We start from the raw sequence: 25,021 nt of genomic DNA on the forward strand, positions 1-25,021 counted from the left end.
ATTCGTCAAAAGCAAAGAAAGAGGAAGAGAGAACAATCTGACTCACCTCTAACACAATCATCCAATGAGCAGAAAGTTAGTTGACGTAGAGAAACTGAACTAAAAGAGAATGCTGAACCAAAAAAAACTCCTAGTATCAAACAAGTTAAGAGACCTCCTCCAATAATACTCTACAACATCCAAGACTATCAAGTAGTGTAAGAGATTTTAAATGAAAAAATAAAAGACTCTTATAAGATCACACTATTGAATAATGGTAGCTTAAAACTCAACGTTGAATCTGAGGATAATTATAGACTAGCTACATCATTGCTGAATGACAAAAAAATGAATTGGTCTTCGTTTGAAAACAAGCAAACGAGACCCATTAGAGTAATAGTGAAGAAGTTGCACATCACTTGCAATCCACAGGAAATAAAAGAGGAACTTCAGGAAAAAGGATTTGAAATTTTGGACGTGGTAAACATTCTTAAATGGAAAACAAAAGAACCACTCCCAATACTCATGTTAACTTTTGAAAACACAGAGAGCATGAATAGAATTTATGAAATATGTGTAATTATGGGTATGAAGGTTGAAGAAGTCCCCTTGAAAAAATCGAAATTTCTACCGCAATGTAAAAATTGTCAAACCTGGGGACACACTAAAAAATACTGCCAGAATGAGCCTAGGTGCGTGAAATGCGCTGGTCCCCACATCACTATCAACTGTACTAAGAGTAAAGAAATTAAGCCTAAATGCTACAATTGTGGGATGGAGCACCCTGCTAATTATAGAGGATGTGTTGTAGCACAAGAGTTGCAGGCACTTCGAAATAAGAAAAAAGCAATAAAATCTATTTCGTCAGTCAACAAAAGAAACGAACCTATTGTGCCACAGAGAGCTGTAATAAATGACAGTAGAGTTAAGGAGAACCAGAGTTATGCTGATAAGCTGAAAAATAAAGTACCTATCAACAGTAACGAAAAGTCAAGTCTTCAAGATTACAACTTGAGTAAAGATTTGGAACTGAGCATTACAACTCAACTTAAATTGATTCTTGAGAAACTAGTTGTGCAAGAAGGCCTGAATAAATCAATTTTAAGTAGGTTAGAAAAACTGGAAAATATTTCAGTTCCAGAAGTCATTCACAAGAAGCATGGAAAATAGATTCAAAATTATGACTTGGAATGCTAATGGATTACTACAGCACAAAGATGATCTATTAGCAATTCTAATTGAGCATAAAATGGATGCCTGTCTCATTTCCGAAACTCATTTCACCAAAGAATCCTACTTTAAAATTAGAGGGTACAAAACGTACCATGCCATACATCCCAACAACAGCGCTAGAGGCGGAAGTGCGGTTATTGTAAGAGAAGAGCTAAACCATCACGAGTTCAAGAAGATGGAATTGCAGGAGTTCCAGTCGATTTCAATCAAAGTCAAACTTATCGGTAGACCATCTGGTACGATCACAATTGGAGCCGTCTACTGTCCACCACGATTTAATTTGAAGAAGATAGGATATATTGATTTCCTAAGCAACTTCACAGGGAAATTTATCATCGGAGGAGACTTCAATTCAAAGAATACACAATGAGGGTCCCGACTGACCACAACTAAAGGAAAGGAGCTATTACTGGCTGTTAATGAATACCACTGCGATGTTCACTCAACAAGGAAACCAACTTACTGGCCAACAGACAAAACAAAAATTCCAGACCTGATAGATTTTTTCATCACAAAAAATATTTCACCAAACTGTGTTGAAGTTGAAGAAAAATTTGATCTCAACTCTGAACATTCGCCAATAGTTTTGACAATGCACAGTGCAGCTGTTAAAAAAGAAATGCCACCTAGACTCATCAACAGGTACACAGATTTAGAAACTTTCAAAAATATGATAGACTCTAAAATAGACTTGAACACATCTCTGCAAACTATAGATGAACTAGAAACTGAAGTCCAGGAGTTTGTAATCAATATCCAACAATGTGCCTGGGAAAATACACCACTACTTCAAAGCAGGATTTTCAAAGGTAATTGCTATCCTGTAGCGGTAAGAGAGTTGATAGAAAAAAGAAGAAGAACAAGAAGATCATGGCAATCAACAAGAAATCCAAGAATTAAAACAGAACTTAATAGAATTACTAATGAACTGAGAAAGATGATACAGGATGTAAAACAACATGATATCAATAAATACTTAGAAGAGTTAACCAATGAGTCTACTACAAATTTTTCATTATGGAGATCAACCAGGAAACTGAAGAGACCTCTTGAACAAGTTACACCGATAAGGAAGAATCAAGATTGCTGGGCAAGGAGCAATAAAGAGAAAGCCGATTTGTTTGCTGATCATCTGGAAAAGGTTTTCTCACCTCATGAGGAAACAATTTTAGATGAGAATCCTCATCATCTTGGAGCAGGAGTTATCACTCCAACATCGCCAAGGGAGGTAGAATATGAGATTAAAAATTTGAGCAGAAAGAAAACGCCAGGTTTCGACTTAATAACTGGAGAGATTCTACAGGAGCTCCCAAGAAAAGCAATTGTGAAGCTATGCCATCTCTTCAACGCTTCATTCCGATTGAAATATGTGCCAAGTTTCTGGAAGGTAGCCGATGTCATCATGATACCAAAACCTGGAAAGCCACCACATGATGTAACCTCGTATAGGCTAATTTTACTACTGCCAGTAATATCAAAATTATTTGAGAAACTTCTACTGAAAAGATTGAAGCCTTATCTGGACGATAATGGATTAATACCAACCCATCAATTCGGATTTCGAGATAAACATAGTACAATAGATCAGGTGCACAGAATAACAAATATTATTGAAAATACATTGGAGGAAAAGAAAGTTTGCTCTGCAATTTTCCTTGATGTAGCACAGGCTTTCGACAAAGTATGGCATTCAGGATTGTGCTACAAAATGAACCAGTTCTTACCAACAGAATACAGTCTGATACTGAAATCATATCTTCAAAACCGTTATTTCAGGATAAAACAAGATGATGCTTTTTCATCTCTCAGAGAAATCAGGGCTGGAGTTCCTCAAGGAAGTGTGCTGGGTCCCCTCTTGTACCTCCCATGATATACCTCAACCCGAAAACGTAACAGTAGCAACATTTGCTGATGACACAGCAGTTTTATCAGTTGGTGAAACTGTTGAAGTTTCTACAGAGAAATTGCAGGTGGCAGTCAACAGAATAAATGTTTGGACAAAACACTGGCTTATAAAATTGAATGAAGCAAAATCAGTTCAAGTCAACTTTACAAACAGAATAGTTCAATATATCCCCTTAACACTCAATGGGAATATTGTACCCTACTCCAACACTGCAAAATATCTAGGCATGATGCTGGATGCCAAGCTTAGATGGAAGGAGCATGTGAAGAAGAAAAGAGAACAACTTGGCATAAAATTCAAGAAAATGTACTGGCTACTTGGGAGGACATCAAAGTTGTCAAATTATGACAAATTGCTTCTCTACAAGCAGATTCTCAAGCCGGTGTGGACCTACGGAATTCAACTCTGGGGCTGCACCCGACCATCCAATATCGACATCATCCAGCGCTTCCAGAACAAAGTACTCAGAAGTTGTGTAGACGCTCCTTGGTATATCAGGAACTCTGATCTCCACCGCGACCTGGGAGTGGCGACAGTCATCAGTGAAATCCAAAGATTTGCAGAAAAACATGAGAAAAGACTTCATCAACATGTGAACGTGGAAGCAATCCAGCTGCTCAACGTGCATGGAGTAAGAAGACTGCAACGCAGAAAGCCACACGAATTAGTTTAGTGCTAAAGTGTTCAATTGGAAGTGCAAAGGCAGAATACTGTATCCTTTTATGCTAAAAATAATCTTTATTTAATCCTTGACCAATATAGAAGGCTTAACCAATGGGTTTTACCTTCACAAACAATATTCTTATCAATTTATGTCAAAATAGAATAGCTTATTAGTCTTTAACTAGGTACTATAAAAATCAAGAAAAAAAAAACTTTATTTAAACTGTTCTTCCACACTCTAATTACACTGTTATTTCACATTTTATTTTCACTGTTCTTTCACACTTCAATTAAATTTTCCACTCACACTTCATTTACACTGTTCTTCCACACTTCATGTAAACCGTTGTTTTATAGAATTGGAGTTCTTCCTTTTTCTCGCTCGTATCCATTTCCGCTTCAAAGATTCATCTTTTAAAAAAGAAAATACCGTATGGAAACTTTTGGAGTCTTGTTATAATTCCCGCGACAATTAGGTACACAACAGTCTGTATCCCATGATTTAAACCCCCAAATTCATTATTACTTTTTACAAACGAATATTAGAAGAATGATAAACAAACCATATTCATTGAAATGGAGACCTTGAAAATTAAATTTATAATTCCAATTTTGTTGATTACCATATCAGATGTGATAACAAGCATCAGCACTCTTATTTCGCTTGCTTACCGTCAGTAGATCATGGATCTACATGTGATGATGTCATAGTTCATTAGAGATGATTATTGTGGGGCCTGAAGCAATACCTACTATTACTTAGTAATAGTAGGTATTGCCTGAAGTAATAGTAGGTACTGCAGAAGGTAAGTTGAAATGTGATTGGAGTGGGGGAACTGTAGCAATACCTACTATTACATTATTGATGTAGTAGTAGGTATTGACTGTAGCCGTGACGTAGACTGTAGTACAGAGTAGGCAGAATATCGCATTCTTGAAAATCATACGGTGACGTATAGTCAAATTATATAACACAAACATGTTCTGACATGTAAGCTTTCTGTTTCTGCTTTATAATAATATTATCAAAACATTAAAATAATACAAGCATTTTGCCATTTAAAAGCAAAAACCGCCACTTCCTAACCTAACCTTTCAAATCCTTAAGGTTTCATCATCTTCTAGGTCGTGTTTATATTTTGTAGTTTGGCTATACATCAGCTCGTAAATTTCGGGTATGAGATATTTTGATTCTCGTAGAACATGTGCTCTATACCAGCATTTATAATATCGGCGCACCGAGCTTCGCTCGTTATTTATTTATTGACTTTTGATAAACAGAACACAATTCTTTAAAATGATTGGGGAAGTACTAACAGGCACAGCCCAAAACTGTTTCTTCCCCGAATTTTGATTTATACACTATAAATAGTCCAGAAAGTAGGTAATGTTCCATACACTTGAATTCAGGTTCAAACATTTGAAAACAGAAGAAATATAATTTTGATTAGGCCTTATATACAAACCAAATTGAATAACAAAATAACACTCACTAATCACTTGAAATTGTCAAATAATGATCACCTTTGAAAATTATGATATATACTCTAGTTTAGGAGGATTATCATGTCATGTCAACAAATCAGATTATGTTGATCAGATCGATTGAATTGTCTATAAAATTAAATAAAATTTCTCGCTGATTGATTATGATTACACAGCTGGAAATAATTCTGTCTCTCTCACACACAGGCACACGCATCTTCTGTTATCGAGGAATGACGAAATTATCATCTGTTTTCCAAGGATGACGTTCAGCGAGTTTTCCAAAGAATGAGACATAGTGCAATCGAATCGATATCATAAACCTACTATGTTCCAAATTTCATGAAAATCGTTAGAGCCATTTTCGAGATCCGTAAAACATAAATAACCAGATATAAAAATAGCCAGATATAAAAATAGTCAGATATAAAAATAACCAGATATATAAATACAGAAATTGCTCGCTTAATATAATGGGATGAATGCAATGCATCGGATTTATCTGGATCGGTTTATTGCAATGCATTGGTCTATTAAGATTGTTTTATGGGTTAATCTGAAATTATAATAGTATACGGTAACGTTGTCTACAAACGATTTTCCAGCCTACTAGCTTTTTCATATAGTCAGGGCGCAAATGTCATTCCGTGGTCATTTTTGAGTAACAGCCGTGGAAGATGTCTCAATTTCTACGTTAGGTCTAGCTTAATAAGGATCGTGATGATAAGTCGAAATCACAGGCAAACACCTCGGAAACAAGATGGCCGCCAAACTTTTCAGGGTTTTGCTATAATCGCTTGCTATTTCAATAGCCGTTTGAGATATTCAACCGTTTTTTTAGACGATAATATTTTCAAAATCTTGCTCTACAATTTTTGTTTTATAAAATTTTCCTCTAAAACGCATATTTTATTAGTTCAAATTTTTTTAGTTCACCTTCAAAAGCCCAAAAAAAAACATTTTTTCTAAATTTGTTCAAATTTCATCCCATTATAACTTTTTTTGTGCAAGAGATACAGATAAGTTTCAGATCGATGAAATTTAGAGCATTTTTTCGACTTCTAAACGATATATCTTCATGCGCTATACATCAAAAAATGAATTCCCCAGCGCCCTCCAAAGAAAACCCTGCATGATTTGTGGTGCGTTTTTCCATACGCATGAGGTAACAAGCTAGAACTATAATATCGATTTTTTCATGACTACTTCAAGATAGAGACTTGAAAATGGTCCCAATCTCTTCGTTACAACAAGACGAATAAGAATATTGATGATGGAAACAACTACTAAAATATTCGACATGATTGAAAAATACAAGATGGCGGTCATTATTGACAGAAATGTTTATATCGCTTGTTATTCAGTTATTGTGAGAGATATCGGATTGGTTTTGAAACCAAAGTGTTCAGAATTAACCAAACTATGATGTTCGAGAGAATCATCTCATTTCGACCACTCTTTCCATTATTTATTCAACTTCAAAACCTTGAAACATACATTTTTCGAGGACAATATTTCACTTTCCACTCTGTATATTATGTATTCGCAGTGGACAAACACTAGTATTATAATATTGTGTTGTAGAATATTTCTAAAGCTTTGAAGATTCAAAAACATCTGGTTGGAGGCTGTATGTCCATATTTCACGGCTGGAGCGTCATCGGAAAAAGAGTAGAAAGTACTGTTTGCAGCAGAAAACACGTTTCTTTCACCAAATGCCAATCCCAATAATATTAGAAAACCGTGTAACTCATGACTCCTTGAAGGTGCAGACTCGGGAATGGTATAAATCTCTTTATAATGATGTGTAGGAAGAGATTATCCATGATGGCAATCTCAAAAATGTTTGTCATCATGAAAAAACAAGATGGCGGCAAAAATATGTCAATTTTCAAGAAATCGTCTGTAATTCTAATAATATCGAGGATATCTTATGAATTCAGCTATCTGGAGGCTCCAAAATAATCATAATACAATATCCTAGAGATTTATCCAATTCCACCAACTTTTACTATGGTAAATATAACTTCAAACTCTTGAAATTAGATTTTTTTGTGGACAAGATTTTACTTTTCATCCTTTAAATGTATTCAGAGAAAACAAACACTAATATTATTGGCACAGTGTTGTAGAATATTATTTTAGCTCCAAAATGACATGTAGTTGAAGGCTGTAAGTCCACCTTCTACAGCTGGAGCGCCATTGGAAAAAGAGAAAACCACTGTTTGCAGCGGGAAACACCCTTTTTTTACACCACATGCCAAACTTGAACAATTGGAAAACCATGTAACTCATGACCTCTCGAAGGTACATACCTGGAAATGGTATACCTTCATTAATGGTTATCTTCATTTTTTTCGGAAAGCAATACTTTCCTTACCTATGGTAATAGGGCAAGGGAAGTAAAAACACAATTTTTGGGTGAGCCTTTTGCTCTCTTCTATTTCTCTCATAATAATTAATATCGGAGCACCGAGCTTCGCTCTGGAGTTCAAAAGCATAGTTTTTCATTTATTTATTTATTTATCTATTGATATACAGAACGCAATTATTTAAAACGATTGGGAAGGACCAACAGGCACAGCCCAAAACTGTTTCCTCCCCGAATTTTGGGTTATGAATAAACCAAAAAGTAGGCTATGCTCCATAAACTTTTGAATCCAATTTACAGCCCAAACATTTTGAAAAAAGAGAAAAGTTTGAATTCAGATTGTTCACAAACCAAATTGAATTACAGAATAACACTCACTAATCACTTAAAACAGTAAAATAATGATCAAATATTTTTATTGTAGAACGCAGATTTTGGGCGTATCTTCAGATGTTTCTCATTCAAATCCGTTCTTATTGTGCCTCTAGATGGCCAACTGAACAATCCTGCCAAATTTAAACGTATTTGGTTCAGAATATTTTCAGTTCTGTTGATTATGAATGAATGAGTGAGTGAATGATTCAGTGCCATTTCGCTCTTATGAATATAGATTTCAAATTATTTGTAACATTTCCTTGTTCATTTGACACAAGCACTTAAGTCCACTTTTTAAAGGAATGATTTAATTTGACATCCGGATGTAGAATTTCGAGATCTATAATTTGGTAAAACCACTTTAGTCCTACTTCCGTTATCAAGACCATTATAACATCTTAAATCAGGTATTGCAGATGAACTTGGGAATCTATGCTTGGGTATAAACACTTTACTGTAGATAGTTTGAAAATATGAATTGATCCTTGCCGTTTGGATGGTGTAAAGTATCATTTGGTAAAATGGTTCACTTATGTCATATTTTGTCTTGGACCAAACAACTCAAGTCATAATTAAATTAGTAGTTTTTAATTTCTTCATCACTTTGGGATAATAGAAACATGATATGTGTATTTTGAACCTACTTTGTACGTTCCATTGTGATAGGATCGAAAATATTCTTAAAAATTATGTTTGAACATACAAGAAAACTTTGGACTCCATTTTCTCAAACCTGCAAATTTGGACTCAAGTGCTCGACATATATATGACCAAGGATTTAGTAATATTACTGACATAAAAATAAATCAATATTCACCAAAACCACCGAAAAAAAGATGAGGTTGATCTTCATTGCAGCTTTCTACAAAACTGATTACCGGAAAATTGAAAAATTTATGAACTTTGAAAATTTATGAAGCAAGAAACTAACACACGGGTTGATTATGCAGCTCAAATCTCTGAATCTGTAGAGGGAAATTGCTTAGAGTTACCCTGATTCTTATATGATTTTCCAACTATCGTACAATAGGCTTTTGATTAATGAAATCAAGAAAATCGATAGCTACATCGTTATACTCGATTCAACAATAATTTTGATTTGAGGCGACAGCTGTTCAAATACAAAAGTTGATGGAAACGTTTCTATCTGTTGTGAGATACGTGGGTGTATAGTGAGGTCCACACGTTATAAGGCAGTGTTTGATTAGCAATGGTATTGCTATCCTTGTCTATCATTCAACAAAGCGGATAGCGCTATCTCTTTCTCGCTTTGCTCTGTTGCCAGATCGTCTTTCAACAAAGTAAAATTGATAAATAATTGATAAAATATTTCATCTTTATTATGGAAATTCATTATGAAATTATTGATAAATATTATATTCTCTTGCTAAATTAAATACAAGTGGTTCTGTGAACAGTAGACCTCACGCACTTTTCTCATCCACAAGTATCTGATTCAAAATTCAAAATCAAATTCAAATTCATGTCACCTGTTTGAAATATTAACAAACTCGGTTCACGTTTGAATTTGTATTTCATGTATACTTTCACTCACTCACTCACTCACTGATCACGATTTCTGGGAAACCACTGGATTGATTGCAACAAATCTTGGAATAAAGCTTCCCCATACGCCCTAGGTGCTCACTAAGAAATCTTTTGGCGATATTTCAACTCTAAGGGTGGTTTTTAAGGGTTTAAAGTTCTTTTTTTAGCATGTATATTCTTCTTCCCCCAATCTCTTATAATTATAATTGGAATGTCCATATCATATGTTACTATAGAACCATAACCTAGAGAGATTTCCTCTTCGAAACAGTTGTTAACTGGCAACTAAATTAATAATTTTGTCAGGTTGGCATTAAGTTGAGATGACTTCATTAGGTTGGCACCAAGTTGAAGAGCTTATTAAAATGCATTTATCGAGAACAAATTGATTGGGCACTGCTGCTTTAATCAGAGCTTAACCTTGGAGTATAGATAATTTTTATTTTTCATAAAACAAACTTATATGACTGGATGATATATCGGTGGCCCGCAAGAAAAGTGACACAACTCGAAAAACTAAATTTTTCAGAAGGGCCAGAGTAAAGTTTTCCTTTTTTTCAACATCCTGTAAATCTCTTCATTCTGATCCAAATTTGATCCCGAATACACCAATGTCTGCATAACTTCCTCAAGAATGACAACAAAGGATTCATAGGAAGATATTTTTATAATTACAGACCCCATCATAAAAAATATGATCAAATTTTGAGTTGTGGCATTTTTCTTGTAGTCTAGGCAATAGACCTCTCAAAATGGTACATGCAGTGTGGATTATCTCAAGTTGAACTTCATAAATTGCAATTTTATGTACCAGTAATAGATCCTTCCAAGGATGGGGATCCATAGATTTTGTAGGAGTGCAACAAAAAGAACTGTAAAAACTATACAATACTTTTGTTAACCAAATTTGTGAAAATGCTCCCTGAGTTTTCTCTCAAAATTCTAGAAATTATAATTATTAGGAACTTGAAGTTACTTATCAATATCACAAACTAAAATTGCTCATTCAAATGGATATCGATAAAGAGAAATGAATAACTGTTAGTAATAAATTGGTTATTATCTTGGATTTCTTATTCTATTTCACATCATTTTTCTCCATTATTTAGAAAGAGTAGAAATAAGTTCAAGGGAAGAATGAGTTTTGGGGTGAAGAAGAGTACAATGAAAAAATTTATAGAGTAATAATAAATATAAGTAATCAATAAATTTCAATCTCCTTACAATAAAATACTAGAAGTATGAACTTCTCAGTCTTAAGAACACAGAGTTGTCTATTTCTAAACATGATAGAACTGGATTATTGCATCATAATATTCATTGTATCATAGAATATGAATGGTATCTAGAATAAGGAATGGAAAGATCTTATTTCAATCGTATCAAATCGAAATAAATCTTGTGAAGATAAAATGCATTGTTTATACTAGTCGATCAGTATTGGGATTTTTATTGCTGTTGTTTGGAAGTACTGTACTGCTTGTCTCTTCAACTCACTGAGTGCCCAATAAGTAATTTAAAGTAGTTTTCGATTATTCTCCATGAATTTGTTGCTGCACTAGAGTCTGCACTTTTGTGTACAACTTGGAAGCAATGTTTTGTCGGAATCGTTTTTTTGACTTTGAAGATGAGACATAGTACGTCTCACCGCTGTTAGGTTGGCGTTTTGATAATTCTTTCACCCAAGCTTGTTTTTTAATGAATAATGAATAATGAATAATGAATTTATTGCCAAATACGAGAAATATTTTTACAATCAAAATAATCATTGAATCACAATAGTTTTCCCCTATAGTTACCCAAAAAAGTGCTCATTCCCGCATCAATTATAGTACGCAAAATACTTTATTCCCACACCCAGTGCGGGAATGTAATAGTATATTTCGCACCTAGGGCCGAAAATGAGATTGTTCGGACGTTATATGAATGTTCCCCTTTGTCTGGCGTTGTGTGGTGGAGGGGGCAATTATACGGTGATGCGCAAAGCAAAATTGTGGCCAGTTGCCGTTTGCCAGCCAACCGAACAGCTCACTTCTCGTAATGTCGATTTTTTGCAAAGTGATTTATTGATTTATTGTGATTTATTACAAGTGTCGTCTCGTCTCGTATCGTGATCTGGACCCGGGATCCTGGAAGCAAGGAGGATTTGGACATGAAGGTAGGCCTATGTTATTGTGCACTTAGCCATTTTAATTGTTCAACTTGCCACCCGACGCCAGACAACCCAAAAGTTCTCGATGTAATTAATGATACAGTCCACAAACCAGATTGCTGTTTGAGCCAGCCTCTGTCGATTAAACAATGGTCCAACCGTCTGGAATTGCTTTGTTCATCGAATTTGAATAGGACTTAAGTTTGAAATATTGTCTAATAGGTTTGTCGTTTTTTTGCCTATTTTATTCTTGGTTTGTTCTGTGTATATGGCTTGTTTTTGTCATCGTAGATGAATATACGCTTTAATTGTGGTATTCTTAAGAAATTTGGGCTCAATTTAAGTTGGAATTGAGTAGAACAAGTAATATTTTCGTAAATAATTGTGTCATAGTATTATTGCGTAAGATTGTTGCATTGGCGCCACAACGCTGGACTGGCAAGTTCGTGTCGATAAGTAGAGAAAGACTTATACGTCGTCTAGCTGTAACAGTAACTGGAACTGTTACTTTTTTCAAAGGATACTTGCAGTTATTGGCATTGATTATTGTCGTTACTTCGTTATTAATAGCAGATATTGTTTGTTCCAATGAGTATCGATACGGTATTATTAGCCTTGTAACCGATCATTTCTACCGAGCATAGTTGAAATGCTGGCTTGGCTTGTATGATTAGATAAGCCAGCCATTGTTCGTTCCATTGTGTCGCCTGCTCTCGTGTTTTCCCTCTTATTCTTGTTTGGTTCTTTGTCTCACTCTCTCGACGAGCGCTCACTGTTATCGCCTTCACTATGGGTGTTATCGAAGATTTGACATTTCAAAGAGATGCATTAATTCGTAAAATAAAACGGATTAATGAAATTGCCGAAGCTGTCGAAAAAGATCCGAAAAATAAAAAAATGAAGAATTTATTGAAAGTTATGGGTGAGCATATCGATCACCACCAGGTGGAGTTCAATGACATAATAGATAAGATGCAGAGCTACTATAACAAACAAAATCCTCGATTGGAAACAAGTGACCTTGAAAATTTGATGAGCCAATTTGATGACACTTTTTTCAATGTCAAGGCTATTCTCGAAAGCTTACCATCCACTCAAACAAATTTGAATATTAGTTCTTCCAATGTAGCTTCTTCACCTACAACTGGAAATATCTCGCCAGTTGCCCTACCTAAGCTTCCTTTAATGACTTTTGACGGCGATTTGAAAATTTGGAGTCAATTTAAAGATTTATTCGAAGCCACGGTTCATAATAATGGTCAAATTGCTGACATACAAAAACATATGTATCTTCGGTCTGTACTGAGAGGCGATGCACTGTCAGTCATTTCTGTTGTCCCATTGACAAGTGATCATTATGCTGAGGCATGGAAATTATTATTGAATCGCTACAATGACTCTTACAATCTGACTGACGCATACTTGCAAGCAATTTTTGATATGCCAGCAGTTAATAAGCAACCAGACTCGCTACGAAAATTCATCACTCATTTAGCTGAGTATATTGCAGCACTAAAACCAATTGGTCATGCAGTTAATGACTGGTCGATTCCGTTATTATTTGTCTTACGTAAAAAACTGACTGAAGAATTGAGAGAGAAGTGGCAGAGACTGCTAAGAAATGGAACAGTATCCGATTTGAAAAACTTCCAAATATTTTTGAATGATGAAGCTGTTATTTTAGAGGCTACTAAATCCACTGATTTATTGGGATCATCTACATCGTCAGAAGCCTCCTCACGTAAGCAGTTTGGGAAATCGAAACCAACTATGGGAAATTACAAGGCTTCAGCTATGATTGTTAAATCGAAATCGGGCGAGCTGAAATGTATTGAATGTAATAATTCTCATGAACTGGAAAATTGTGAAGTGTTCTTGAATCTCAAACCATCTGATAGATTAAAACGTGTAAAAGAATGGAAACTATGTATCGGCTGTTTATTGGCAGGGCACTTTATTAGAGATTGTAGAAGAAGGAAGCCGTGCAGTCACTGTAATTCGCGTCATCACTCGCTCCTCCATTTAGAGCCGAGACAGCCGCCTGTCGAAAACACCAACACATTGGCCGGTAATAAACAAATGAGCAGGGTAGACGTGCACGACGTCGCTGATCAAAGCCATCAGACATTTGTTACTGACTCAGCGAAGAAAGTATTTTCGAACGTAAATAGTTCCTCAGTATTGTTACCAACTGTTAAATTGGGAGTTCGAGGTAATCAAGGCAATTATCATAAGGTCAAAGTATTATTAGATAGTGCAAGCACCGAGTCATTCATTACAAGGCGATGCATGAAAAAACTGGGTTTAGTGGTACAGAAAACACATAGTTTGCCAATCTATGGATTATCTGATACTAAACTGGAAGTGACAGATGAAATTACTAACTGTGAATTTGAAATACCGAACTCCCCTTCATTAAAAATTACTGTGTCGGGAGTCAACAAAATAGCAGCTACAAATCAGATAAAAAATGCGTACTGGGCACATATTGAAGGACTGGAGCTAGCAGATTCTGAATTTTTCCTCTCAGAGGAGGTTGATATTTTATTGGGTGCTGAATACTTCCCCTTCATTCTGACTGGAAGAAAGGTGATTGGTCCAGCGGGTACACCATCTGCCCTAGAAACAGTATGGGGCTACTGCCTGATGGGTAAGGTATCAGAGGAGAGTTCTACTATCTCAAATAATCTGTGCATGTATTCCAATGCTAATTCAGAAGAGTTGGTGAAGCGATTTTGGGTCGTAGAAGAGCCACCTAGGACAAAAAAATTATTGGAAAGTGAAATGGCTTGTGAGGAGATATACAAATCAACTGTTTGTCGTTTGAATACTGGTAGATACATTGTAGAATTACCATCCAAGGAAACAAATACGAGGGAGATATCGGGATATCTTGAAGTTAAAACTAATGTCGGAGAAAATGTTACCATGATTCGAGAAGAAGAATTGGGAGATAATTTAGAAGAAGTTCCAGGTAAACAAGGTATAGCCTTCAACAGTTATTTACCGATCAACGGTAATTTAGGGAAAGAGTTAAAAGTGATTCATAGTCCACATGAAATCAAACCAATGGGAAGACCCATACTGAAAAAGGAAATTGGAGAAGATGTTTTTGAAAGGGAGAAACGAAATTTGGAAGAGTTAGATGATGATAGACAGGATAATGTTGAAATAAAATGGACAAAATCCGAAAAGGGAGAAGAAATGAAAGAGTATACTCTAACAACTATGTCGTATGGTGTATCATCATCGCCATTTCTTGCCATTTGTACTACGCATCAGTGTATTGAAGTTCAAAAAGTGCTTTCAAAAATTATAAACATAGATTATATTGCAGCTTGGACTTATTCAACTGTGGCAGTGAGTTGGATTCAGTCTTCACCTCATCGTTGGGCTAGGTTTGTGGCAAATCGTGTAAGTCAAGTACAGGAACACCTGTCTACAGAGCAATTCAGATATGTGTCAACCGAATGTAATCCAGCTGATTGTGCTAGTCGAGGACTATTTCTCAATGAATTAATTGGTAATTCTCTGTGGTGGAATGGGTCTGATTGGTTAGACAAACCACTGGAGTGCTGGCCACACCAAACCCACGGTAATGATGATGAAAATTCCATACAGATTGAATTGGAAGCAAGAAAAATTACACTAGCAACACAGAGTAAAGACTCAGAGGAATCAATTCAATCGGTGAAATTGAGAAATCGATGGAGTTTACTCAAAAGAATTGTATCCTCATTCTGGAAACGTTGGCAATTGGAGTATGTATCTAGTTTGCAAACCCGAACAAAATGGTACAGAAAACATAGTAATGTTAACATTGGACGTATGGCTCTCTTAAAGGAAAGTAACCTACTCCCTCTTCACTGGAGACTTGGTCGAATAACGAAGATATTCCTTGAACAGGATGGAATTGTGAGAGTGGTGGAGGTACAGACTGCAAAAGGAAGTCTCACCAGTCTGTCAATAGGGTATGTCTCCTCCCTATTGATGAAGATTAGGCCTTATTGAAGGGAACTTCAATAAGTTTTAGTGGTTAGTTTTTTTGTTTCTCGTTTTATGTGTGGGAAAGGTTCCCAAGTTGCTTTGTTTCTTGTTTTTATTCTATATTAGCTGTATATAGTCATTTATTTCTCGTCCCATCCTCTCCTTTCCGTGGGCCTCCTACTCCTTTTTTTTAAGTCTCCTCAAGGGCCCCTGAGGAGTGAAGATATTTTCCTTTTTTTCCCTAGTCTCCCTAGTAGGGTTCGTTATAGGTGGTTTTTTGTTTTTTGTTATTGGAAGTTCTTCCAAGGTGGGCGGAATGTTCGGACGTTATATGAATGTTCCCCTTTGTCTGGCGTTGTGTGGTGGAGGGGGCAATTATATGGTGATGCGCAAAGCAAAATTGTGGCCAGTTGCCGTTTGCCAGCCAACCGAACAGCTCACTTCTCGTAATGTCGATTTTTTGCAAAGTGATTTATTGATTTATTGTGATTTATTACAAGTGTCGTCTCGTCTCATATCGTGATCTGGACCCGGGATCCTGGAAGCAAGGAGGATTTGGACATGAAGGTAGGCCTATGTTATTGTGCACTTAGCCATTTTAATTGTTCAACTTGCCACCCGACGCCAGACAACCCAAAAGTTCTCGATGTAATTAATGATACAGTCCACAAACCAGATTGCTGTTTGAGCCAGCCTCTGTCGATTAAACAGAGATATTTCCGGCTCGAAATCGGTTTTTAAGTCCGAGGCCGTAGGCCGAGGACTAGAAAAGATTGAGAGCCGGAAATACATTTTTGCCCATGGTGCGAACGCTATTTTTCGCCACACCCAAAAAAAACTTCCCAATATATAAGAAATTAAAAAATAAATAAAATTCAAACAGCCTATTTTGATAGTTTGAATCTTGGTTATGACAACTTTTACTGTCAATTAATTTCAATATTACTAATTAATAATTTACTATAATGACCATATTTTTATACTATTAATATTAGGCGCAAGCTTTGCGCCTGGTGCAATATCATGGATAGATGGATGAATAGAATTTTCATTACTATTTTGAAATAATGTGATGAAAAAATTAATATAATAGCATATTTCACAGTTTTGTCTCAAAATATATCTAAAAAATTGATTGAAATTTAAATTACGGTAACTAATATAAAAAATAGGTAATAAAAGTCGAAATTCATCGACAAAAAAAAGTCATTGACCGAGATTCGAACCTAGATCATGTTTCTTATTCACTGAGCTTTGAGTTCTGACTGATGTATTACGCCTTTATGCTCTCGGCCATTCCGTACTGTTGAACGTTGGGGCCTGACTGATAACCCTTAGCATACACGTAATACTGTAATACTAGACTTCTAAAAAAGTTTACTTCACTCCTAAAAAGCGTACCGTACAACAGACTTTGGCTCATGACTTATATTATTAGAATTAATATTATTATCTGTCTCACAATAAAATTTTCAGTCTGAATTAAGTCAGATAACGTAGGCTATGTAGGCTACTATAATAATAGAGTATAGCGCAAATTTGAAGCCGGTTTGCTGGCATTTTCACAACAAAATATTGCTCTGAAAATAGTTAAATCATAGAGAAAACATTCGAAGATTCAATCTCGAGTGGGCCTAATGTTTTCTCTATATGGTTTAATATTGAAGAAAAATTATCTAAAAGTTTTAATAATGAATTACGGAAAAATTACTAGGAATTTTTCAGTCAAGGCTCAGTTTCACCAGTAGGCTTACCTTAAACTTCAGATCTGTGCTGTATTCGCTTATTATTATTGTTGATTGTATTGCATTAAGAAGTGGAATTCGATAATAAAAAAAAAAAAAACAATTATTACTCTACCTCACTTTTAAATATTGATACAATTATTGTACTTTGAATTCAAATTCGATTCTTCACTTTTAAATACTTGCGATACGTACCTTTCTGACAATGGACAATGTAGCCAACATTATATTGTTGAGGCTATGGAGATATATCATCGTATTCTATTGTTTGATATCAAAAACACAATAATAAATATTAAATTATGAAACAGTAATTTATAAAATATATTATTATAGACATAATACCGCGATTCACGATACATAATTATATAGATTATTACAGTCATTATGAGATTATCTCTCTATGATTTTTGTGAGATCGGACACGATCAGCTGTTATTCAAGGTCATTTTACAGCCCTAGGGCCGTAAAGTTTTACCGGCCTGGTCGGAAAACAATCACTTTCGGCCTCCATATGACGCACGTAAACCAGCTCATTACATCCAAGTGTGGCGAAAACACTTTGTCGCACTCCAAATTTGCAACATAACAACACAAAATAGTTAACACGCTTTATGAGGTAGAGTGTGGCAAAGTAAAATAAATGTTGGTAAACCTGAATATGTTGCTGGCTGGAAATTTTTGTAAAACAGCTGATTAAGTTAAGAGTTAAAGAAGTTACACAGAATTTATTATTTGTAGGATAGATGAAAGTTGCGCGCGTATCTTTAGTTTGTATAACACAGGTTTCCAAAGAGCTCGAAAGAATTTGCAGGTCTACGTGTCTGTCCGCCCTCTATTAACGTCGAGCGCTTAGCTCTAGGGACAAACTAATTCCGCTAGATCGCTCCAGCTGTATGTACTCACTTGCTGCCCGAGCATAGCAGGCGTAAAACCGTGCGTTAAAGGTAGACATACCAGCGGACATTATTGTGTCTATAAAAGAAGTTTAAGCATCAACTTTATTCATCAAGAACAGCGCCACAAGTTGCTATGAATTTGAAGTCTATAGAACGAACATTGAATGTGAAAAAGGAGTTTGAAATGTATGAAAATTTAATTTTTTTCCAGATTTTCAAAAACAAAGTTGACGTAATTTTTGTTATATTGAAGACGAGACTTGCATATTTTTCTCAAATTTTTCTGACCAGTAGTTTTTGAAGGGTATGTGTATCATCTGTCTCAAAAAAAGTGACTTTCGAAGCCCTATTGTTAGCTAACAGAAGCTGATAAAAATATAAATATTCCAATTGCATGAATTATGTCCTAAGAACCTGTCCAATAGATTGGGAAAAGAAAGAATAAATTTTTTTGAAAAAAAAAATATTGAATGCACAACCTTAATATTGAAGCGTGAAAGAGGGTCAGTAAGTGTATCAATGAAGACAATAAGAAAGGACATAGGATGGTCTCACCCGAAACCTGTCGGTGTCCCCTGGAGGTCGATGTCCTTGTCGTTTCTCCCTGTAGAACACTGGAAGATTTTAAAACCACGTTGTAATAATTGGTTGGCGATTTATTAATAAACACCAATCGGAAAAAAACTAATTGGAAATAGAAATCTAGATAAAAATCTGCACTAGCCTATGTAACTTTCAATTTAGAAACTGAGGAGAAACCCTACGAAAAGATGTTCAACGCAAGAGCCGGAGCTACACGTGCTCTACAGTCGAACTCCCAGAAGAGATGTTCCGGAATCATCACTTTGGCATTATTTTCCTTGTTACTGAAGATTCACTTGTTACTAATCATCCAAAAATCTCAACAGAAGTCCGCCATTCAAATGGTGGAATTGAAGGATTAAAACTATGTATAGTTTTTCACAATCAACTGCACGAGATTGATTAATTTACAAAAAATCGCATTTCCATTGTTAATAAAAATTGTTAAGGGTATTTGTCTCATCTGATTGATTTATTACATAATTATTTGTACTATATGAATTATGTGTAATTATATCTATATTGGACTATTCTTTTTTTTTAATGTACCGTACACACAATACATTGCCATGTTTATTTATACTTATTTCTCTAGGAAGAGGATTCCTTCCAATGACGAATAAATAATTATTTTTCAGGAACTATTATTGTATGAGGAACTATGAATATAAGATGACCACAAAAATTTTCAGATTTTCAGGGCTTTCTCTTATCTCTTGTATTCCAAGCGAGTTTTTTAGCTGGTCGACAATAATATTATGGAGTTGATTGTCTGTGCAATATAACTAGATATTATTGTTACCCACTTGTTGGAAACTCAAAACTAAAGTAAGTACTACTACAGAGTAGAGAAATGCTGTTTCTTTCCTCTATACTACTAGCACTAACAACACAACTAGACTTATTGCAAGTTCTCTCTTTCGACTCACTCAAGGCAAAAGTCGTTTTCCCTCTGTTTCTATGTTCAATACAAGTTCAAGAAAGGAAAGATCAATCAGCTTCAAATTTTTAATTTCCTTACCCTATATGGAAAGTACCTATTGCTTTCCGAGAAAAATTAAAGTACCCAAATTTCAAAACAGGGTTTTTCGCGATTTTCTCGAAAACGGCTCCAACGATTCAGATCAATCTATACCTAAAATAGTCATTTATAAGCTCTATCAACTGCTACAAGTCTCATATCTGTAAAAATTCCATGAGCTCCGCCTCATCTATGCAAAGTTTGATTTAAGATTCCCAATTATCAGGCTTCAGATGAAATTCAAACAAAAAATTTCAGGTGGAAAAGATTGAGCATGAAAATCTCTACAATTAATGTTTAGTAACATTTTCACCTAAAATTGAAAATAAGCTCGAAATTCGAGAAAATGTTATTATTTCAATTGCAAAGTGTTGGCAACTGTTGATTCTATTGAATCATTCACTATGAAGAGATAGCAGACTTCTTGTGTCTCCAGCGTTATTGTCCTGTCACCAGCTGGCTTGGATCTTTGAATATAGTGGACTTGAGATGCGCGTGAACACTAGCGTCAGGTGATAAATTTTCATAACGGCAAAATAAGTTGTGTGAGTGCGCCACACCAGATTTTTAACAAGTATTCTTCGAACCTTTTTACTAGCCCAGTCAATGAAGGTCCAAAAAAGCAGTTTCGATCCGAAAATCAAATAAAGGCTGAATTTCCCACCATCGATAGAACCCTCCCAGAGGATCATTCTCCCAAAAGTCCCAAGAAATCCCCTTGGAGCTTTCCGCCCCAGCCCCCTAAAACATGAAAAATGCAGGTAAACACGGGAAACCAATTATCTCTGTAACCATTGTTCGGAAACAGTTCTATTATATGCCATTCGATTCGTTACATTATGGACTATAATATAAGTTATATTCATTTTTCCAATAAATTAGCAGTTTTCTTGATAAAATAATATATATGTAAAAATTTAGGGGGTTTGTGATTTGATTTTTTTGTTTTCTTCGATTAACTTCGAAACAAGTAGTTTTAAAGGAGAATGAGTCGATTAATTAATGTTGCCACTGTCATTGCAAATCCATTGATGTATATTGTTATGTACTTGCGATTCGATTTGACGCCGTGGTAGAGGAAACAGTCGACGCGGAATGGCATGGCTGACTCTCTTTGCCATAGTAAACAGCAAACTGGAAATCAATTATCTCTGTAACCTTTAATCGGAAAAAAATCTATCATATGTCATTCGATTCGTTACATTATGGACTAAAATATTAGTCGTATTCATTTCCTCAATAAATCAAACAGTTTCCTTGATAAAATAATATATATGTAAAAATTTAGGGGTTTTTGATTTGATTTTTGTTTTCTCCGATTAACTTAGAAGCAAATAATCTAGAGGAAATTAGACAAATATTTGATGTAGCCACATTCATTACGAATCCATTGATTTATATTGTTATTTATTTGCGATTCGATTTGACGGTGTGGAAGGGGAAACAGTCGACGCGGTACGGCGTGGCTGACTCTCTTCACCATAGTAAACAGTAAAATACAGTAGTAGGCCTACTGCTTTCTAAGTTGCATCTTATTCACACTATGGCGCTCGAAACAATCAATTTTGTCTATTGTTTTGAAATGTGATGGAACTGATTCTCCACATTTTAATTCTCTAAAATCATTTTGTTGTTATGTATATGTGCTAAATCATGCATTCTATGAAGACAAAGATATTGTTTGCAACCGATGAAATATTCATACTATTACATAATATAATTCATATTTAAAATATGTGCGTATGATCATAATTCTATGCTAAAATTTATCATAAGTTATGAATGTCAAAAACTGAGATAAATATCATAGATTACAATAGTGTTATTAGTGGCAATTTCCTGAAAAATCATAGCGTGCAGTGTTTGCTGTTTTCTACAGTAAAGTTAATATTCTCCAAGCCAGGTTGATAATCTACCTCCAGTTGAGCAAAATATATATGACGGCTGAGGCATAAAAAATTCATACATTGGGCTTGTTGAGTTGAAACTTTCTATGATTCTCTCTGTAAAGTAAGGTAGCTTATCTTCCGTTCTTACTAGTTGAATCTACATTATTTAGACAGTCCAATATGAAAATTCAGTAGATTTTAAAGATGAAAGCCATGCAAACATACAAATTAAGGAAGAGCAAGCATGCATAAAAGGTAGGAAAATCATGGAAGTGTTTCACATTTAACCACAAAGTACCCTACCATATAAGATTAATGGAAAGATGATTCATCATCTTCTATTATTTTTGTTAACATATCGATTTTCCACCTCCACTCGCATCTTGTCATTCATTACACAAGGTTGGCAGAAGCTTTTCTTTATGTCGATTAATGTTGATTGAAATTGATTTTGATAGGGCACCAAAAGAATAGATCATGTTCTATTTGAAGCATTCAAATTAAATCTATTGAACATGATTTCTTATGACTTCAGTTGGGTGAAGCTATTTGAAAATTGTACCTGATTATCAATATTTCATTGTTCTTATACCATTCTAGTTCATTGTGATCATTGAAGGGTTGAAGTGATGAGTTAGTTCAAGTGAATTCTAGTACACAAGTATATTGTGCTTATAATGGGCTCTTACTTATTTTCTATCGATGTTTTGCTCCAGTAGAGAAAATTAAAATGTTGGTTTACATTATTTTTATAAGCTTTATAAATAATATAACTTAACGGTAATATAAATTTGATAAGTCCAGTATCGATGTTGATTTTCATTGTATCGCTTTGTATCAATGTCACTTGCACTGTCTGCAATTCATCACTATTCTCTCAAGAATTAGTTTTTTATGAATTTCATGATCTGAAAATTGAAATTCAAATGCTATTTGGATGAAGTTCACATTCCACTGGTTTTTTTACAATAATTGTTACGTTGAAGAGTGAGGCAATTCAATCCATTTGTAAAAGGAAATCACAGTGCGATTCGAACAGTGGATAGTAACTTTGAAATTCAGTTGCTCAATTCATTTCGGCTTGATACTATCATTTGTAATTATAGTTGATCAGAAATATGCATTGTATATAATGTTTATATTTCAGTTTGACTAATCTTCTATCACAGTCTCGCTTTCATTCATAAACATGATAATCCTAAATACGTTGATTACCTTAAAGATGTAGCTTATCTTACGTCGAACAATGTACAATACAAACAATTTTCATTGAATTACTATTATGATGATCAATGGAATTTCTGCATGTGATTGAGAAAAAGTCATTTTATGAGCCTTGAAATTCGTACCTAGAAAAAGTTGCATTATTACTAGAAATTTTGTTATTTTTACTATTTATTATAGGTACTGTACATTGATTTTTGTGATTATAGAGATCAACTTCTTTATTCTGAATCACGATAAGGATAAATAGGGAAATTGTGAGATGGGGATAACATCCATGGTTGAATAGCATCAATTTGAAAGCTCTGATAATAATGATTTGAACGGAACTACGATTTTGGCTTGGTATGGCCTCTTCATGATCAGTGAGAATAGAAAGCTTCCGAGTAATTCGTTCTCACTATATGTGATAATATTGGTAATATTTGGTAACATTTGTTAATATTTGAACCGAATGTGCAACAAATTAATCTACTTTCAGCTTGAGAATTTTAAACTTATCAGGAGTACAGTGTTATCATATAGTATCTCAGGTAGGCCCACCCTTTTATTTTTTTTGTTCACGTGATCTGATGATATTCATTCCATTATCAAGTGTTTAAATTATAAAGAGTGATAAAACAAGATAAAACACAAGAGAAAGCTATGAAAAGAAATGTTGAATCTTCATTTTTCACAAAATAAGGATAAGATGAAGGAGTCGGACACATAATACGTCATGAAACTTCGTTCAAAAGCATCAATATCTGGAACTAGAGTTATCAAATTGTGTTACCTCTGACTCGTATGGAAAAGGCACACTTCAAATTAATATAATAAATTCTGTGAGCAAACAAGGAAATCCTGATTTTTATCATAAGCATGGTTAAATCAAGAAAATTGTAATATTTTTTTTAGAATATTGAAAAGTGAAAATCTATATTCAGCGCATGTCAAAACAATAGACAAAATTAATATTGTTTCGAGCGCCATAGTGTAAATGAGATGCAATGTAGCAGTATTATTCTGTTTACTATGGTGAAGGGAGTCAGCCGCGTCGGCTGTTTCCCCTTCCACAGCGTCAACTTGAATCGCAAATACATAACAATATACATCAATGGATTCGCGATGAATGTGGCTACAATAATTATGTCACATTGTTCTTTAAAATTACTTTCTTCGAAGTTAATCGGAGAAAACAAAAAAATCAGATCGAAAAACCACTAAATTTTTACATTATATTATTTTATCAAGGAAACTGTTCGATTTATTGAGAAAATGAATCCGACTAATTTTGTAGTCCTTAATTAACCGAATCGAATGACATATGATAGATTTTTTTCCGATTAATTGTTTAATTTACTTATTCACTCATACTCTTCATGTGCTTATGCTGATGGCTTTCTTCTAATTGGAAAATAACATGGAAATCAAATGGTTCTATTTAAATTGAATGTAAATGTTTTACAATTTTTCCATTGAAGTTTTTCTTACTATAATTGGCAATAACTGAGGATTAAACCACAGAGAAAAGATTTGAACGTTGATTAAACGTATCAACGAGATCACCCATTTTAGTTCTTAATTGAAGCTATTTCTTTCTTTTTTTCAGAGACATTATCACCCTGTTGTATGCAAAATTTCTGACCATCTAATAAAAAACTTGCCTACAACCGGTGAGGGGACTCTAGCACCAGAGATTGGTAAATTGTAAGTATTTTTCACTTCGCTTTATTCAAATTTACTTGATAACCAATTCATTTTTGACAGTAATGTTTCAGATTGCCTTATATTGGATTTTGCTGTGTTTGGAAATTCCATAAAATTTCATTAATTTTGTGACACAACGGTGGAGAAATATGTATTTAGTAAAATATCTAACTTGAACAAGGTCGTTTGTTCAATAATTTAAAAAACTAGATGATTTCACTAAAACTTTGTCACACTTAGGAAAAGTTTGTGTGAACAGTGTTATTGATTCAT

At 34.6% G+C, this 25,021-nt stretch overlaps 1 protein-coding gene across 2 annotated transcripts; it reads left to right on the forward strand.

The window, feature by feature from the left end:
* The first annotated feature begins 13,296 nt into the window (after positions 1–13,296).
* LOC120353097 lies at positions 13,297–24,747 on the forward strand. Of its 2 annotated transcripts, none has more exons than XM_039435739.1 (2): positions 13,297–16,266; positions 24,651–24,747. In XM_039435739.1, the coding sequence occupies exon 1, from the start codon at positions 13,483–13,485 to the stop codon at positions 15,721–15,723; it is 2,241 nt and encodes a 746-aa protein (XP_039291673.1). In that variant the 5' UTR covers positions 13,297–13,482; the 3' UTR covers positions 15,724–16,266; positions 24,651–24,747. The 2 variants fall into 2 exon arrangements, 1 of the variants encoding a protein (XP_039291673.1); XR_005572188.1 differs by lacking the exon at positions 13,297–16,266 and adding an exon at positions 19,625–19,753.
* Positions 24,748–25,021: the final 274 nt, after the last annotated feature.

Source organism: Nilaparvata lugens, chromosome 9, assembly GCF_014356525.2.
Source record: "Nilaparvata lugens isolate BPH chromosome 9, ASM1435652v1, whole genome shotgun sequence".
Lineage (NCBI taxonomy): Eukaryota > Metazoa > Arthropoda > Insecta > Hemiptera > Delphacidae > Nilaparvata > Nilaparvata lugens.

Bases quoted from the DNA above. Each gene is read 5' to 3' on its own strand.
- LOC120353097 (XM_039435739.1), top strand. From the start codon at position 13,483: ATGGGAAATTACAAGGCTTCAGCTATGATTGTTAAATCGAAATCGGGC.